At 46.6% G+C, this 18,986-nt stretch overlaps 1 protein-coding gene across 7 annotated transcripts in view; it reads left to right on the top strand.

The window, feature by feature from the left end:
* CHD2 (chromodomain helicase DNA binding protein 2) overlaps nucleotides 1-18,986 on the top strand; it is a 70,069-nt gene that overhangs the window by 17,828 nt on the left and 33,255 nt on the right. For 3 of the 7 annotated variants that reach the window (XM_035890586.1, XM_035890585.1, XM_009635065.2), the window contains 2 exons: nucleotides 10,300-10,507; nucleotides 13,335-13,421. In XM_035890586.1, the coding sequence (XP_035746479.1) occupies nucleotides 10,300-10,507; nucleotides 13,335-13,421 (295 nt within the window). Of the gene's footprint in view, nucleotides 1-495; nucleotides 1,822-2,257; nucleotides 2,365-2,688; nucleotides 2,769-6,519; nucleotides 7,111-10,299; nucleotides 10,508-13,334; nucleotides 13,422-18,986 lie in introns of those variants that run through there. The other 4 variants (XM_035890588.1, XM_035890590.1, XM_035890589.1 and 1 more) reach the window with 4 other exon arrangements.

The following is an 18,986-nucleotide window of genomic DNA, read 5'->3' as shown; positions in this document are numbered from 1 at the left end:
TGGCCACGGAGCGTGTGGCTGCCGCCGCCTTCCCTCGCTTCCTCTCATCTGGTGGGAGCAGGCTTTTATTTTATTTTATTTTATTTTTTTAAATACTGCAGGCTATTTTGAGAAGCAAGTGACTTGAAAAGGAGCAGGGTTATTTTTGGTGCGGCTTTTTTCTTTTTTTCTTTTTTTTTTTTTAAACTTCAAAAGGAATTGCAGAATATCATAGTATTCCTGGAACATCTGGCCTTTTTTATAGCGTTATGGCTTTCAGTATCCTTAAATCACTAAAATGATTCTTGCTTTCAACATGCACTTTGCAACCGATTTTGAGCTGAGTGGAAATGTTAAACACATTTATTAAAATGTCTCTAAATACGGGTTTCCACTTTTTCATCCAGGCTGACGGGTTATTTTTTAGCTGTTGCATCCATCGTGTATGTACCGAGTCTTTCGATTTCATTTGCTCTGCTGGATTCTTTAAGAAGGATGGGTTTGGGTTTTTTTTTCCTCCTTCTTAAGCTTTAACCCTTTATGAGACTGTCTGGAGGCTTTTTTTGAAAAGGGATAAATGCTTGATGGTGCAGGACACAAAAGGAATAATGTGCAAGGAATTCATATGAATAATGATGTAATCTGTGTGCCGCACAAAGGAGATTGTTCTTGTTTTGCTTTGTTACTTCTGTTTCACATTAGAAGGAAATGTCTCATCTAATTACGAATGCACAATTCTGAGACTTTCAACTTCTCTGTTTCCTGCTTTGTGATTGCTGCCAGGAATGGATACAATATATACAGTGCTATAAAAAAGGCTCACCAACTGCAAGAAGCTACATTTAGCTGAAACTTAATCTCTTCTGGGTTGTTCCTTTTAGTTAAACATCTTAAGCTAATTAATCACATTTTATGTATTCTCTAAACGCATGACTTTTGCTGAATAAAAAAGGAAAAATAGGGACAAAAAGCTCACCTGGGTGATTGTGTAACCCTGCAAAAATGCTTCTGTGGCACACTGTGTGCTGCTGCCGGGGCATTGCTGTGCTGGCGTGCACGTGTGCGCGCATGCTCCCGCACCACTTCTGCCTAAATTTATTAATGCCTTCAGCCAAGAGAAGTTGACGTGGCTGAGATTATAGATTAGAGCCTGTTCCGCTTTCTGGTGGGTTGATGTTTCACCTGCTGTACTTTGAGGGCAACAGTTGCTCTTATCTGCACCTTCCCCTGTTTCCTATATGAGCTGAAGCCAAACTCTCCCATGGCTCAGGGAGAAATAACATTGTGTTGCAGTGCCCCAGGGTCGTACCGAGACTGATCGTAGGGGATGGCACTTCTGAGAGCGTGGGATCTCACGTGTGTGTCTTGGGAGCAGCGTGGCTGTCTGCATTTGGGCTACAATAACCACACTTGCATTTGCATTAGAAAAAAACGTTTCCACTGTAAACTTTGTGTTATCCCTTTGAGAGGGCTCAGAGGGAGGGCCAGGAAGGCAGCGATGTTTAATTTTAATCCCTCCAATTTGGTATAGAGAGAAGCCAGTTCCCATCTTTGTTTTCACGTTTCACCCCTTGTCTCAGAAAGCTGTTCATACGATTAGCAGGTTACTGAGTTGCTAAGCCTGTCTCTGAGGAATTTTTATACTGGCGTGTTTCTCTGTTGAGGCTTATCACTGGTAGTTTTAAGGAGCAGAGAGGAGGGTTACCAGTGGCAGATGCAGCGGGACTGGCCACATGGTTAAGTACCTTGAACTGTGAGCAGGAGTCTAGGGACGGAACTGAAGCTTCTGATGCCATGGCCTTGCTTCTTCTGAACTCGACAGCTAAAGCAAGCCTACTTTGGGTAGGTTTGGCAGCTTCTGCTGAAATTGCATCTCCTGATACGTAACCTGGAGGTGTGTGTATCCACTGTATCCTGTTTCATATTGCAGGCAACAGTTCCAGCAGGATTTGCAATGTTAAATGAGGCTCTTAAGTTCTGAAGATGAAGTGCTTCTAAATCTCCCATTGCCCCTAGCTGAAATCCAGCTCAGAAAGGTGGTGATAATGGATGGAGAAAGATTCTGTTCTGCATTATCTCTCCCCTCCTTCAAGGAAAATAAATACAAACAGAATGGCACTGGGGGAGGGGATGGCCTGGATTACTATAATTAGATACAAGCAGCCTTCTAGCAAAGGATGTGCTGTTCTACTGACATGGTGTCTTACATAGATTTTTCTGGTGTGTTTTTATTGAAAGACTTGTGTTGAAATACCCTTTGAAGATGCTTTTTCAACAGGTGGTGGTGTGCTTGTAAAGTCTGGCTTTACAAGCCCGCAAAGGATCCTTGAAAGCAGAAGAAACTAGATGAAAACGTCACATCTAGTGACTTGCAATGAAGCTTTTGTAAGTCTGTCGTGCTGTTAATGCCTCCTTTTCTTGGAGCAGGGAGTGACTTTTGGATATAATAAAAAGCAAAATGTTGATGAGTCTTTCCAAATGTGCAGTAGCTCTTCCTACATCGCTGCTTGTGCAGCGCTGCTGCTAAACTATAATCTTCACTATACAGCTTGCTTTGTATCTGTGGGCTGAGATAATCTGCGCTGCAGTATGTGTGTTTTTCTGGCCTTGACTTCTGAGGTTAAAAAAATAAAAAAATTTGAAACGGCGATCTCTGATTCCCTTCTGGTATTGTGCTGGTAACGCTCACATGGCGTTTTGTCTTGGCAGGGATTCTGTGGAGTGAGTGTGTTGCAGATGGGGTGCTGAACACATCATCGCTCGCAAACCTTTACCCCGGCTATGAACAAGTGTGTTGCAATGTCAAGAATCCACTGACACCTGGCTCCTTAGGAAAAAGTTGTTTTGTAACTACTTAAGTCTCTTGCAAGTTTTATTGCTAGGTATAGATGACTTAATAGAATTGCTAATATATTAATTATACGAGTCATTTGCATCTCTTTCATGGGGAGGAACCTCTGCTCTTAACTACAGAGTTGTCGCCAGTTTAGAGCTTGAAATGCCATGTGCTGTCTGTAAAACGGGGGCTTAATGATGAGCCTTAAATCTCCTGGTTAAAACCAGCTTTTAACAGTCACTTGGAATAAAACCCTTAGGCCAGGTCAGGCTCCCTTCTGAACTGCAGGTCACCCGGAACCAGAAAGGAATTTGTGCACCTTCATCGTCTTGTTAATGATTTTGGGGTCCTGAATTTCTGTATTATTGCATTGCTTTAGTCCGTTAGGTCTTCAAGGAAGTTTGCAAATATTAAGGGAGAAAAAAACACACCCCTTTCTGTACTAATTTAAACTAAAATTGTGTGTGCACACTCCAGCCCCCCCACCCTGTGCATCTGCATGTCCTTTGTGGAACGTTGGGCGCTGACGGTGTGCGGAGGTCTCTTCATGCTGCCATGGAGCTTCAGCCTGGCTGTCCCCTGCACTGACAAAGCAGAAGTCGTGGTTGGAAGGGCTTGAGGGGCGCAGCGAGGTCACCCCTCTTTCGCCTTAGGGGGGAAGTGGTGTGGCCCGGGCTCCCCTCGTTGCGTGGCTGCGGGGAGGCTGCGGAGTCACCGTGGGTGCTGCCAGGAGCCCGCGGGTGGTGGATGTGGAGCGGGTGGTGGATGTGGAGCGCTGACGCCTGCACTGCCTCCCCGGGGAGGGAGGGATGGGCGGGCAGGCCCTTTTCAAAACCCCCAGAACTGCAATTGTCCTTCCCTTTCTGTGCAGGGAAGGGGAAGGATGCTGCCTTTAGAGATTCTCAATGGCGTTCCTTAATCAAGCAGACAGGTTCTGACTCCTTTTGTCCCTGTGCTGGGTTTTTTTTTTTTTCCCCCCCTCTTTTTTTCTTTTCCCACCAAACATCCCAGGCATTTTCAGCCTCTGGCTCAAAGATCAGAGAGTGAGAGAGCCAGCTCCCGCAATCATGAATGAACTGCTCGTTTTGCTTGCTTATGCAAGCATAATGCGGTGTCTTTGTAGTGGAAGGGAAAAAAAAAAACGCTTTTGGAAAATACTTGTCATTCAAGATAGCCCAACGTGCTTTACAGGGAGCTGCAGCAGAGCAGTGAGGGATATATTTAGCTCACTGTGTGCTCAGCATTGCTTTGCCTTTGGCATTTGGGAGTCCTGTGCTGGGGCAAGCAGCAGTGGCCAGAATCTGTGTGAAGATTTCCCTCTGCCTCCTCCCCTTCCCCTCCCTTTGGGCCAGGCTGGAAACCCAGCACAGCCCAATTCAGATGGTTATTTAGATAGGATACCTGCTGAGTGCATAATCCCTCAGTTGTTACAGTAGCACCGTGGCCCTATTGTGCCTAGTGCTGTGTAAATGTAATTAACACCCATCTTCTGCCAGCAAGGTTTGCAGTCACATGAGGAAAATGTGTGTGTTCTCCATGGTAACTCTTCTCACTTGCCTATTTTAAGAAAAAATAGTTGCCGGTCTCAACATGAGGTTGGGGAAATATTTTTCTGGTTTTTGAAGGGCATGTTTGTTATCTGGCAGGGGCAACCCTGTAACCTTGGGCGTGTTTGTTGTGCCCCTTGAAAGCCTGCCCAGAGTTGGCCAAACGATATTCTGAGGTTTCAAAGTCGTTTGAGATTCTCTTCTAAATGCTATGAAAAGCCTGGCTGCATTTCGTACGTTCCAGTTTAAGTTCCTGCTTTGAGACAGATCATTGTTAGAAACACATCCTGCACATGGGTAGGGGAGGGTAGCGGGAATATTTTTCTTCTCTCCCTTCCCCCCTTTGCCTGCAGGAAATACATTGGGAAAATCTCGTGCATTGACTGACCCTTCTCGACTCTTATCACTCAGAAAATCTTTGCCTTGGGAGAGAGGCAAGCGCCAATCACTCTTTTCACAGACTTTCAGAATAAAATAAAGGGAACTCAAAAAGCCAGGAGTGAATTTACCTTCAGTATCACAATCTGTGTGTCATTCACCTAGCTCTCCTGCAAGCTCTGGGTACTCTCTGTAGGGCCTTGGGTATGCTTGCTATAGCATTTGCTCATATTTTTTTTCCCAAGGCAAAGGGTAGATCCCATGAAGTTCTTCTCAGTCCTCTGTGGTCTATGTATTTTCTCCTCTTTATCAAATGTTGTCCTCTCTTCATCAGGTCGTCTGTGGCTAGAATCAGCCTTGTGTTGTATCCCTGACTTGTTTAGCCTAGGAGTGAAATTTAATGTGGTTTTGTGCTTTTTTTACAGCTACCATGTGACTTGGGTGCATGCACCAACTTTAACTGATGGTGCATGTTTTTATTTGCAATATATGTAGGCATTTCATACATGTTTATATATAATAGCAGGGAGCATCACATTTATAGATCAAATATTAAAAGGAGATGTTAAATAGCAACACAGCTGGGTTGGCGTGTTAGCATCTTCTGTGGTTTGTCACTGCCCCTTTGCGTGTACAACAGTTTGTGTGTAGGTCGCTTTAGGAAGACACGTCTGTTTAACTAGTTTTAAACTGGTGGTCTACACTGGCTTTGCTGATCTGTGCTTTGGAGTAAGTCTAGAGTTGGTGCCACTGGAGGATGGATGAGGCTGGCAGTGCTTGCTGAGGAGCTGTGGGGGCTGAAAAGCCTCTTTTACTGGTAGAGCTGATCTGACAGATACAGCTGGTCTGGAGAAGACATCCTGCTCACTTCAGAGAGTTGCAGCTCGTCTGCCTGCTCCCGTGTCGTGGGTCGGTAGTGCTGTACAGCAGCAGGTCCGGTGGGCTGACCTGGGGTTCCAGTGACCCCAGTTGTGTATGTTTGAAGGTTGCCATGGAGTTAGAATGTTTGAGGTGTTAGCAGACAGTTTGCTTGGCACTGCCAGAGAGGCATGTTGAGGACCCAGGGGTGGCTCAACTGAGCGGTTGGCTTGCAGCTGGCTTGCTGCTGCCCCAAAATTGGGGTCTTGCTTGCCCCTTTTCCCCTCCGCAACTTGTCTGTACTGCCAAAGCTAGTATACTTCTGCTGTTCCTGGTTCCTGTAAAGGCTTGGTCCCGATCTTACTCTCTAAGCCTGCAGAGACCTGCTGTTTCTCTGGGATAGTCTTCGGATATGTTACCAAGTTCAGGTGGCTCATGGAGAAGTCTGGTGGCCCAGTCAGTGCTGGCATAAGCACAGGGTGAGTACTGGGGACATGGGCTGCAGAGCGAGGATGGGTGGGAGAGGGGAAGAGGTGTCTCCCAGCTACCTGCCTTTGGCTTTCAGTGGTGCCAAGCCAAGATACGGATGGCGACGTTGGTGTCAGTTATCCCCAGGACATGTGAAGCTGTGTCCAACAATGCTTAAGGGTTAAGCATAGGTTTGCTGGCGGGGAACAATAAACTTGGTTTCTGATATTATCCAGCCCCTGATATTATCCAGCCTTGGGATTTTGTGCCAAGGACCTCCTCGAGCCTGCACGGGGTGGCTTCGCTGGTGCCGAGTCCCCGCTGAACTTGCGAAGCCCAGTGGCACATTGCCGTTTGGATTCAAACTTGTTTACGTTCAAAATGTTCACAAGAATTCTTAGAGCTAGGAGGAGCTTGGCTTGTGGGAGGGTCTTGGGTCATTAATTCTCCTTTATCCCCCTGGGTGAATTCAAGTTCTGTCTGTCAAAAGCCAAATTTTAGTCTGGGGCAGAATGGTCCCAGTTAGAGCCATTCCCTTGTCAGCTCTTGGTTCCAGAAATGCGTATTGGGTCATTTTTTCAGCTTGTCTTGCACGTTCTGGAAATACATCTACTGTTTGTACTTGTTGAGAGCTTATAAAATGTTTTGTTGCTGTTAGCAAAGATGATCCCCTATAAAATTAAGTCATACGTGAAATATTAAACGCTAAGGCTGGAGGCTTCAGGCACGCTGTAATTGCCTCGTAAACTTAGATGCCTGATTGTAAAGGGTCTTATCGCTGCTGTTCAGCTACTTATTTCTTGGAAGGAATGTGTCCTTCATAATAAGGGATGATTTGGTTTTCTTCTCCTTCAAGTCAGGAGCAGGCTCTTAATTAAAACAGAATTATAGCCTGAAGTATTTCTTAGAAACCAGGGGAACATCTTTGGCTGAGTCTTAGCAGATCTCAATTTTTATAGGACTTTCTCACTTCAAGGGAGTTACTAATGGTCCAACTGTAGCTTTCTTGATGTTCATGGGTGTTTCTCTGCTGAATTTGGAGGGGTATGGACTGGTTGAATAATGATTTTGCGAAAATTACAGCTTAGCCTCCACTTACAGTTTAATTGAAAGTAGTTCTTGTTTGGATGTTAACTTAGGGGCATTAAAGCAGGGCATATTCCAAAAGTACCTTCTGAAAAGAGGATTTAAATCTCCAGTTATGTACAGTGTAAGGCCTGACAACATATAACGCTGCTGATCCTTTATACTCTGACAGGTAGAAATGCTTCCCGATTGTCTTGGTGATCGTTAGGATTATTTTATGGAATAAGGCTTTTCAGTTCTCTGTTTTTATTCTGTCAGTGCAGAAACAAATACAAGCTCATAACCTTTTGCCTTGATAACAGGTCGTTTATTAAAAAAGAATTATTTGTAGCAGCCTTCAAAAGGACATACCGCTTTGCATCTACGTTCTTTGCTTAGCAGGGCAAGTGCCCACATACCTGTACGTGCAGGTGTGTATGTCCTCTATCTATGTCGCTGGAGAAGTCGCCCTCTTTTTAGATGACACAGTTCACATCTTGTGAAAAAAAAGAATTACGGTGTCCAGATAATGTTGTACACATGAATTATGGCTGCTCATGTGCAGAAAGGCCGTGTCCCTGTGTCCTTGAAATAAAGCTTAGGGCCTTCAGAAACAAAGAGCTCCAGAGTGGGAGGAGGCCAGTAATTACTGTTCTGCCTTTAAACAAATACTGCCAAAGCTGTCTGGCCTCAGTCTAGCCTGGGTGGTTATGATTTCTTCCAGCTATTGCTAATAAATCTGATGGAAGGAAAGTGTCTTCCTCTTCCGTGCGTCCCCGTGGAACATGGGATGCCAGCATGACTCAACCAGAGCCTGATGTTGCCCCTTTGCGTCGTGACAGTAGAGGTTTGGATGCCTTCAGATCCCATTCTTTCTGGAGGTCAAGTCCCCATCCCCGCAGGAGGCTCTGTGGGATGGTGTCCTGCCGAGCCCTGCCCATGGAAACCGGCTGTCCCCGGAGCTGCTGGAGCATCGTTTCCTTGAGTGGTGTGGCAATCCTTCCTAATAAAATTCCCTTGGTTTTCTTGAAAACCCTGGAACTCTTGAAATTTCTCCAACGGAGAAGTTTAATCACTCGCTCTAAGTCGACTCGGTTGCAAAGCAATGCAGTTGAGCGGGGCGTTGGGAGCAGATGTCAGCAGATCCGTGGCTGTGCTCGATGAGGAACTGTGCGGAGAGCTGCAGGGTGGCAGGCGAGCAGGGAGAGACGTGGTGGATGGTGCTGGCGATGAGAGCCCAGCGACGGTGGGCCGTGGTGGAGAAGAGGGGACTGGAAGTTGCAGAAGGCGCAGAGGAAGGGACAGGCAGCGGTAGGGTGTAGCGAGACGGCTGTGCGCCAGGCTGCACCTTTGGATGTCACGGGTAGGAGTGGGACAGGCAGGAGCGGCTGGGCAGCCTGGCAGGGTGGTAGCTCAACTCGATTTTCCAGCCCTGCTAGGAGGGAGCGATGCGATCCCCCCATCTCCTTTGAAACCAAGCTGGGATGGTGAAAGCAGCAGCCATCGGTGACGGCTCACCCTCCGCTCCTTCCCAAAAAGGCTCCGTTTGTTACTTCAGCCTTAGGACTCGTCGCTCACCGCTGTTTCTTTTTTCCCCTGTGCATGCTGCACCCTTCCATTTTAGGACTTGTGACAGAGCCAGAGCAGCGGCCGCCACTGCAAGGAAATCGCAAGATGGTGGAAGAGGGATGGCTGTAAAATGGCGGCTGGGAGCCTGGCTGCGCGCCCTGCGCCGGAGGGATTTCTGGAGCAGGTTCCCGCGGCGCTCGGCTGCTGCCCTCTGCCCGCTCCCTGGGAGACAGCAGCCAGGAGCCGAGCCGCTGCGCAGGGAGCCAGGAGCAGCTCTGCTGATGCACTGGCTGCGGGGGCCAGCCCCCTCAGATTTCACAGATATCTTAAGAATTTTTATCCGAGAGCAGAAAGCTTATTTCCATGGTGTAAATTAGCCCCATCCATATGTGGATATACCTATGAATAGCAGCTGAGTCTAGTGATCCCATCTCTACAGCATGCACTGATTTCTTTAGAGTTGCATGTAATTGTACACATGCTTTTGCCTTTTCCGTCTTTGTATTATTTCTTTCTTGAATTGTGAAATCTGAGAAGAGCCTTTGATGTATCTTGTTACTTTGGTAGTTTTTGTACAGAAGGAGAAAAATTAAAAATCTGGTTTCCCTCTGCAAAGTTTTCCTGCCTCTCTTTGTGATGTTACACGTGCAGCATGCCCTTAAATATTACGAAAGCATCTAGCTGCAGATCAAGAGCTGACTTGGAAGAGATGCTCCTTGTTCGGAATGTTTGTAGTATTGTTACTGCCATGCTGCATTTTGGGTTGTGACAGGGTGTGGTTTGTAATGCTGCCTTACCAGTGTGTGTGTTACATGTTGTAATGAGTTTTCTTTTTCTTTAATTGGACTTTAAATGAAAAATAGATGTTGGAGTGATTGGGAAAAAGTTTGAGTGTTTTGGCCACCTAAAATAGTTTCACCTCTCTTTTGTTGAGGAGCCTGCATTTAAGTGAATATTCTGTATATTAACCCATTTTAATGTAAAAAAACCCCAAAAACTAACACCTATTTGATGTTCTGCTCTCCCATTACTGGCGATTTGAGAAATGCAGTCTTTACAGCATTGGTGTTATCCTTTAAACAGGAATTGCCCCGTCCACGTGCCTGTATAAGCTCCTTTCTGCTGCTCTGTTGCTGAATTTATACTTTTTGCAAGAAACGTGATATTCACTGTAATACATAGGATTATGCATACAGTATTGGGTGCTGGCCTCTTTCAGAAATTGGATGTTGGATTTTTGAATGACTGGCCATACTAGGGTATAGTGGAGACCCATGCTGGAGCAACTGTGCTGCTGGTATTGCCAATGCTCCTCTTCATGGTACCACCACTCTTTATTTTGGCTGATGAACAGGAGATACTGTACAGTGATTTGGAGTCTCTGCTCTGGCCCACGTGTTCAGCGCCCGTCCTGGGAAGGAATTCTTTCTGCTTCAGCATGCCAGTGCAGGGTCTCTGTTTGGGACGATGTGGTTCACGCTTGTTTAGGCTGTTCCAAGCCTATCGCTGTAGCTTGGACATGGTTCAGGTTTGCTTGCTGCATGTTTGAAAGCTGTGACAGTACAGTTAAAATATAATCTCTTCTTTCTCTACCATCAGTCACTCAGCATCTGAAGAAGCCTCTGGCTCTGACTCTGCAAGCCAGTCTGAAAGCGAGCAAGGCAGCGAGTCAAACAGCAGCTCGGAGTCCTCTGAAAGTCAGTCTGAATCCGAAAGTGAATCAACGGGTTCAAAATCCCAGCAGACCCCTCCTGAAACCAAAGAAAAACCGGCCTCTAAGAAGGAAAGGATAGCAGATGTTAAGAAGGTATTGCCCCTGCTGCTCTGCATAGTCATACCACTGTACCCACCATGAAAGGGCAGAAAGCAGGGCCTTAATGAAGCTGACTACAACTTCCCTGCCACTTTGCACACTGACCAAACAGCCTCCCGACCTCTGGTGTCCCCAGGCCACTCGTTGGCTGTTTGGTCTGTGTGCTTGTGCCCTGCTGGTGTCATCCTTGCGAGCAGGAGCTCGTGTGTTTGATGGTACAGCCCTTCAGGAACCGCATAGGTAGCGATGGGGCTGACTGGGGCGAAGGAGGGGCAGGTGCCCGTCATCACTACGTTACCCTGTCATTTCATCCTCTCCCTCCGTCTTTCCACTCCTCTCTCCTGTCTCTCCCCTCTCTCAGAAGTAGTATAGCTTCCCCATGCGATTATAAACAGGAGAACGCTTGTCTAGGATTTGGGCTGCTTTGGCTTGTTTCCATCACTGTCTTCCTCTCTGAAAAAAGTAAAGAAAATTTAAAAAGAGGAGGAGGAAAAAAGCTATTTAACTTTTTTTATTTATTATGTCCAGAACAGTGGATCTTTGTTGTGGTTTTTTTCTGCAGCTTCCCAGCTACCCCCTAGCAATACTCCCCTCAAATAGCCAGGTTTGCCCTCCAGGCGGAAAAGGGATTGCAGGTGTTTAATGCGTGCGGTGTCCCTCTGGCTGGCGAGCGCCTGCCCGGTGCAGAAGCTGTGCCTTGGGTACCTGCTTTACCCGAGGGGTGGAGGTGTCTGAGCAACACGGTGTGGTGCGAGGTGAGAAAGAGGAGCCCGAACACCCATTTGGAGACAGGAACTTGGTGAATTGAGTTTATTTGGAAGGGAGGAAAATCAGGTTAGGTCAGTGTTTGTTTGCTTGTGGTGTGCAACTATCCTGTTCGTCTTAGCTGTGGCTTGCGCTTTGCACAGCTTGCTCAGGAGAGTGAGTTTTATGGAGAAGGTTGCTATGTATGTACGGATTGAGAAGGACAGCGCTTTCAGCCTGCGCTCCCCACGTACCGGCAAGGGAGCAGCGAAGGATTTTGTTACCAGCTTCTCCCTCTCACAAATCTCTAGGCTGTCGGCTCAGGTTGTGGCTAAATCTCCCATGTTCAGACTGGCAGGAAAGGGTGTGTTTATAAGGCAGCTGTGGTAACATGATATTAAAATTTCTGTTTTATTGTTGGTAAGCAGGGACTGAAGGAAGTTTTCTCTTCCTCTGTGGGCTTCTAAGAGTATGTCCCTAACAATAAATGTTAAAATTATCCTATGAGGGAGCGCATCCATGCACGCGGTGATAATTAGCATGGATGAAACATGAAAAGGTCAGGGCACCCTCTAATAAGAAAGCCTCTCCCTTCCTTAATTTCTCTATTAATGGGTGTTTTCCTTAGCTAGGTCTAGCCTAGGCGTGTTGATACCTGTTCCACTTGAATAACCAATGCAATTAATTATTATATTATTGTTTATTTTGTATTTCTGTCTAGATACACCCATGAAGGTGAGGTTAACTTGCGTTAGGTGCTATTCAGATTTGTCATGGGAGTCGATCCCTCATCCAAAAACTGTGCCGTTTAAAAGATGAAAAGACAAGTTCTTCAAACGGTCCGGGGAGTATTTTGAGTTTTTCTTTCATGTGAATTTATCTCTGTACTCGTATGCCCAACGGATATACACCTTCATAATCCGTCTGTTGCAGTGTTATCCCATTACTCCTTTAACAGTAGCAGAAAAATTGCTGGGCTGCAGCCTTGTATTCATCACGCTCTTGATCCCAAGTTGCTGCTGCGTCTGGTGGTGTATTTTGATTTCCTTTTCCTGCCGGTGGCTTGCAGAGACGTTTGAGGACTGGAGGGAGAGAGAACTAGGAGAATGAATAGATTTAGAAAACTGTAAGAGGATAAGCTCTGCTGAAGGAGAGAGGAATTGTTGGTGTAGGTGTTTGAAAGGCGTGTTGATGGTTTGTATCTGCCTTGTAAATCTTCTGGTGTCCTGTGACACCAACACAGCTCTGCATTCACGTCCCTCAGGGCATCGGTTCTTGTCTCCCCCTTCTCCTCCTGTCCATCCAGCAAGAACAAATGCATGCTGTAATGCACGGTGTATTAAACTATTTAGGGCCTGCTTACAGCACATAGAGCACAACCATCCCCAGTAGTTGGCTCTGCACACCCACGTGTCCTGCGCTGCCAAACCACATTCGCATCAGTGCATTCAGAAGAACCGGCGGTCCTGCCACCTTGCCCCGGTCCAGAGGACGGTACCCCGGTCCGTTTGCCATCCTGGCTGGGACACAGAATTCACTTTTGAAGTTGCTGCTGACGATGTCTCGTCACTGGGCTCGTCAGGCAGCTGGTGGGGTTTTCCCTAAGGAAAGGATTTGTGATGGAAGCTCTTAGCGACAGGGAGTTGTCCTGTTCTGTTGGTACATCCATTCATTCCAGGTGCAAGGTGTTGCCTCCTTACCTTCAGCACCATTGCTTGCAGAGACTGGGTATCTCGACACTCTGTCCTTCAGCCTGAATGAGTTGGAGAGTAATTTGTACCCCGGTGGAAACATGGACCACTATAAAGATAATACTCAGATAAAATGTGCTGCTTTAGAGGGTTATCAAATACCCAAAAATCAGAATCCTTTTCAGCCAGTTTTTTAATGTGTCCATCTGCTGGTTGCTAATTCCCTAACGGTTTTATGTTGATTTTAAAAAAAAAAAAAACAAACCCCAAAAAACCCCCCAAACCCCCCCAAAAAACAAAAAGCAAAACCATTCACCATAAAACTTCAAAAATGTCAGAAGTAATTGGGGTGAAGGAGGCCTTCTGATGGTCTGTTTATTTTGCAGATGTGGGAAGAATATCCTGATGTTTATGGGGTTAGGAGGTCAAACCGAAGCAGACAAGAACCATCGCGATTTAATATAAAAGATGAGGTAAGGAAAAAAAAAAAAGATGAGGGAATACTGAACATATAAAAACAACCAAACCCAAAGAGCAAAGGCAGGTCTCGTCTGCATTGCCTTGTAAACACCGAGTCCTAGCTTGGTGTGTGGATGTTGGAGCTCACAGTTAAGGTCCCAGTCCTGCAGTTGGATCCGCTTGGCCTGAGACCCTCTGGAGTCAGCGGGACACTGCGTGGGCTGAGATCTGCATGCACTGATCTGATTGCTGGAATGGGGCGTAATGCAAGTCATGCTCTGCTGTAGAAACGTCCTGGAGAGAATGAGACACTAAAAAAAAAAAAAAAATACCCAGACCAAAACACAGCACAAATCCAACCAGGAATAAAGGAAACTTCCTAGAAGCACCTCAGAACAACAAAACAGTCATTGTTGCCCATCCCGGAATGGATCACGCTGATAAATGCATTTGTGTGTATTCAGCTTTATGCACCATCACTTTTCTTTGGCTGAATATTGGGGCGTCTTTTATGCTTCAGTTGGAGGTGACAGTGGTCAGAGCCTGGCAGCCAAACCTTCTAATTTTTCATTTTTCAGAACGTTGTGTTTTTGGCTTTTTTTTCTGAAGATGCAGGAAATAGGTGCCACCTTCATTTGCATCTAATAGGCTTTCTGCATAGAGCTTTTCCTCTGCAGGTCTTCAGGAAGGTTGAGTAGATATAGCAGAGGGGAAAGAAAACCAGAGAGAGGCTTAGACCGAAAGTAAAGCTTGGGGCTTAGAACTAGGTCCAAAAACATGCAGTTGGGAATCTGAAGATAAGTAGCCGGATTTTCAGCAGAGTGGAGCCCAGTGGTGCTCTCAGGTATTTGTCTCAGGTCAGGGTATTTGTGCTTCGCCGCCAAAACGCGTGTTTGGCTGCCCGAGGGGTCTAAGTCGCGCGGCAAACACGGGTCTCTGCAGGTTAGGAAGGGGCTTGGGGCACATCATTGACTTAGCTTTTGTTTTCCTTTTCAAGTTCGGCAAAGCCCAGGCTCGCTGGCCGCCTCTCTGTGCGATGCCCCGGCATGCACTGTGCTGGCGATGTCACACCCACCACAGACCTCCGCTGCAGACCCGAGTGCCCTGTTAGGGGCTCAGGTAAGTCCCGTCTTTTTTTGTTTTACAATATTACGTGGTTTTGCAAATGTTGTTTTCTTTTTCGATATCTTTATTTCCTACTATTTAAGGTATGATAAAGTTTAAAAAAAAAAAAAAAATCCGAGATGTAAAAACTTTGCTATACCACAAAATATTGTAAAAAACAAAAAAAAAAAAAGTCCTCCAAATGACCCCACTGCCACCCTGCCACCTTCGTGAAACGGAAAGCCAAAATTAACAAAATTGGACCACCCCTTTCCCCGTCTCTCCCCAAAGCAACACTGACTGGTCCCTGTAGGGCAACTCCCATCTGCAGCAGAGTCCAATGGAGGGTGTGACGTGTCAGGAGCACAGTGCTGGGGCCTCGCAAAGAGCAGGAGGAGATGGAAAGTCTTGCTTTTGGAAGACCTAAACGCCAAGAGAGAGGAAATAGCATAGCTCGAGCCTGCATGGTGCTGAGCACTCCTTGCTGCTGCTGGAGCTGGCAGAAACCCAAGGCGCTTGACACCTCTTTAAGATTGCTTTTTACCTTTACAGGGTTAATCCTGTCGCCAGTGACCTGCTCTTGTTGCTTGCCGCTTGGGACTTCCAGCACAGTGTCTAGGAGCTTTTAATTGCCTTCTTCCCTAACATTTCTCTGCGGTATTAGCAAACAGCATCGCCCAGGCAGCGTGGCAGGCTCAGAGCGCAGAACAAGCACCAGCCATCACACCTCCCCGCGTGCTGCCCCGTGACTCACCCCGGTCAGGGGAGACTGCACGTAGGTGGAGGTGCTTCAGTTCTTTGGGGCACTGTTCAATCACTACTCTGTCCTCTGAGACCAGCAGTTTGGGCAGGGTTATTTCCCTGTTAGAAATGATTGCCTTCTGGCAACTGCCTGGAGGCCACCGGGCAGGTTGTGTAGGTCTCTGCACTGCAGTCGGAGAGGGCGATAACTTGCCATCAATACCGAGGCGTGGGCTGAAGGATCAGGAAGCGAAAGTGCAGTTTTGCATAGGGGTACAGAGCTGCTCGGAGGACTAGAGCTGTCTCCAGGAATAAGAGCACGTGCGAGTTTTTTAGTAAAAACAGTACTTGCCCATGCATTAATGAATCAGCTTCAGGTTTCAGCAAGGGGAAGTGAGACTTGCAGAGCCAGGTGCCTTTCAGAGTATTCTGGGGCAGTTGAGAAATAAACGTGCCCAAAACAGACACAGTCTTTTTGCTATAAAAAGGATGGTTTGAGATTGGAGTTAGTAATAAATGACACGGTGCATCTATACTCTTGAGAGAGAGGCCACAAGTCATGCACCAGAGGTGTTCCCGAAATACAGTTAGTTTTATTATTGAAAAAAAAAAACTACTCATTTGCGTTTTTAGTAATGCTTTGCCTCACATCTTTGCTGAAAGTTCAAACACTACTGATGCCACTGGGAGAGAGAACTTCAGCGGACATAAAGAAACTAACCAGGCGAGCTGAGATCTCCAGCTTTTCTGGAGCACTAGAGCTTGGCCTCTGTTAAGCCTGAAATGAGCAAATCCTCACGTTGACTTTAGGCTAAAATGTTTCTTGCCTCTGTTTAAGCAAGTCTTAATCTCTCCTAGTAGGCAGCGTGAGCTCAAGAGGCTCACCTGGACCATGCCAATGGCCTTGAGTCTCTGTTTCTCCTGCCTGGGGCTAGCAGCGAGGACACTTGTGGACAATCTGTAAGACCAGAACTTTAAAGCTGCTGCTGCATTGCCTTGCTTGGTGCTACGTATGGAGCATCATTACATTTTGTACAGCACTGCTGCATGGCAAAACACAGCAGAATTAATCTAGTAAAAGTGTCTGCATTTTTAAGTGCTGGGAGAGAGAAAGAATAAATTAGATGGGAGGAGTCAGTGAGGCATGGAGAGGGAAGGCTGATCCCTTCAGCTGGAGGTGGGGAAAGCGAATTGTAAGAGCCCAGTTCCTAGTCCAGTTGGAAGTAGTGGTGTAGGAATAAATGGGGCATGTTTATAGTGTTTGGTAGGGGAAGGGGGAACTAGGCAAGGCAAGTCATCTTTCCCCTTGGGCACAGCAGCAGCACCCCAGAGGAGTGGGCTGAGCCCAGCAGAGTTTTGCCAGCGCTGATACGCAGGCTCTGAGAGCAGGCAGCATGCTGCTGGCATCTCTTGCCAGGCTGACAAAAACCCTGGTGGGGACCGGAGCCAGATTTTGTCAGCTTAGCTTGTGTCATTCAGGGAGGCGACGTTATTAAAATCAAAGTTACACACAATTTCCCAACCAGTCTGCTTCCTGATGATGGTGGGTGGCGGACAGGAGTGCAGCTGGGACCTCAGGTGTGTGCTCAGGACCTGGCATGCTCCCAGCTCTCTGGTTATCATCTGTGCTTCCTCAACCTTCCTTACAGCCAGCAGGAGCCTGTGGGTTGGTGTTGATAACAGGGTGTTACAAGCACGAGCTCTGTTTGTGCTGCAGAGTCCAGGGCAGAGGTGCAAATCTCACCCTTGGGCTGATTTGAGCAAGTCAGCGTAGAGTTTTGCAGCTGCATCTTGAAATGTGGATTTAAGCGGAATTAAGAGGTTGCTAAAATGTGCTTATGCTTTAAATAAAAAAAAATACTATTATTTATGCATAAAATGGTAGAAAGCAGCTTCCAGCCAGAGGCTGGAGCCTGGTTCTCCAGGATGAGGATGCCAGGAGGAGCTGGTGAGAAGGAGACACGGGTCTGCAGCAGGCGAGGGAGTGAGGAGGAGAGGCTGAGTCAGGCTGGCTGTGCGGGGCGGCAGGCACGGCGCTTCCCGGCACTCGGGCAGGGAGGATGTGGGAGCACAAGGCAGGCAGATGACTCAGGCTGGGGACTGGCTGTGTCAGAGGAGATAGAGCTGGGCTTGACACGCTGCCAAAAAAGACAATGGTGTCTTTGAAAAACAGAACTGAAGGCGGCTGAATTGCAATCAGAAGTTAAATTTTTCAAGGCAGAAGGAGGTGAGGAAAAGACAAGTCATTAAGAGATGAGCATCAGCTTTGTAGAGACAGCGACAGAGCAGGGGGACAGTAGAGGCATTAGGAGAATGGACACTAGAAACTTGGAAAACAGGATTTTAGCGAAGAAGTGGAGTTTGTTTCAGAGAGCCAAAGGTTGTATTTGGTTTTCTCTAAACCTGATCGTTTCTGACGCAGAGCTCATTCACCTCTCTTGTGGTTTGCCAAAAGACAGCAAAAAGTAAATGTGCATTGAGGGACAGCTCTCAAAAAACCATGCCAGAATTGGAATGGCAAAGCAGCACGCTTCAGAAAGCAGATAAGAGATTAAAAGAGAAAAAGGAAATTGAGGACTTTCAAACTTTGCTGTGTCGAAACTGAACTCTGTGGAATGCTTGGCTCATGTTGCAAGGGTAGGTAGAGCTCTCCATGGTGTTCACCAGTCACTTGCTTCCTGGATGCTTGGTCTATGAGACAGGGATTTCATGCAGGGCCATGAAACCGGTGGATGAACACATGTTCGTAGTAAGATACGGTGCAAAAGTGTCAGTCGGACACCAAACCACAGTGAAATTCAGCAAAGCTCTTGCTCTAGCGTGGCGTCCAGTGTTTCAGCATATTTTAATGGAAACACTGACACAAGTGAGAAGGAAATTCCTGTTGATGGAAGGGAAGCAGGAAAATGGAAAGAAAGGATGCAGAAAGAAAGCAAAAGAGGTAGGCCATGGCTTTCCAGAGCCTCAACTTTTTCACGTTGCAGCTCACACCATTTCACAAAATTCATGTGTGAACAGCTCTGGGTTGTAAGCCTTGCTAGTTGTAGCTAAGAGGGTGCAGGTGTACCAGGAGATGCCAACCGAGGTACCCGTGGTGATGGACAGACATTGCCTAGAGCTAAAGCTGAATACTGCAGCAAAAAGCAGTATGAAATAGAAGATTTCCAGTGAGTGTGTAGAGCAAGCGGTCTCGGAGACTACTTCTGTCATTTTAATACTGCTTTAGAAATCTTGCATTGGTTTCTTCAATTTTCTCCTGGCCGATTTGTGTTTTCTGGGGCAAGTCTATAAAGCGAAGGCATCTGTTGGTTGAGGGCTGTTATTTGTGCAGTAATCCGTTTTCACGGTTGACAGGTTTTTACAAAAAATGGGGTTGTGTACAACCCGCCTAAAGAAATTTTTTTTTTTTTTAAGCTATCTTGGTCTGTAGGAGTTAGTGACGCCCACATTTAAAATAGTACACCAAGTACTTAGAATATCTCTAGATATATTTAGCCAGAGAGACTTCACTGGTGGAGACTGGAGGATTAGGAGGAAAGCAAGCAGTAGGGCATGGCTCTGACAGTCAGGTCCACAGTGACTCAGGAAAGCAAGGGCACTCTTGTGATGAGACTATTGTCTTTTTATGAGAATTTCCTTCCTTATAGGAAGTTTCTTTAATGAAGGCAGAGATCATAATGCGTTTGTCTGGCTGCAGAAATTTCTGCAGTCACAGAAACTAAGCCTCAAAGCCC

This window comes from Egretta garzetta, unplaced genomic scaffold (assembly GCF_000687185.1).
Source record: "Egretta garzetta isolate BGI_Z169 unplaced genomic scaffold, ASM68718v1 scaffold322, whole genome shotgun sequence".
In the NCBI taxonomy this organism is placed as follows: Eukaryota; Metazoa; Chordata; class Aves; order Pelecaniformes; family Ardeidae; genus Egretta; species Egretta garzetta.
Note: the sequence above shows the minus strand (reverse complement) of the source record. Positions and strands in the feature narration are given on the sequence as shown.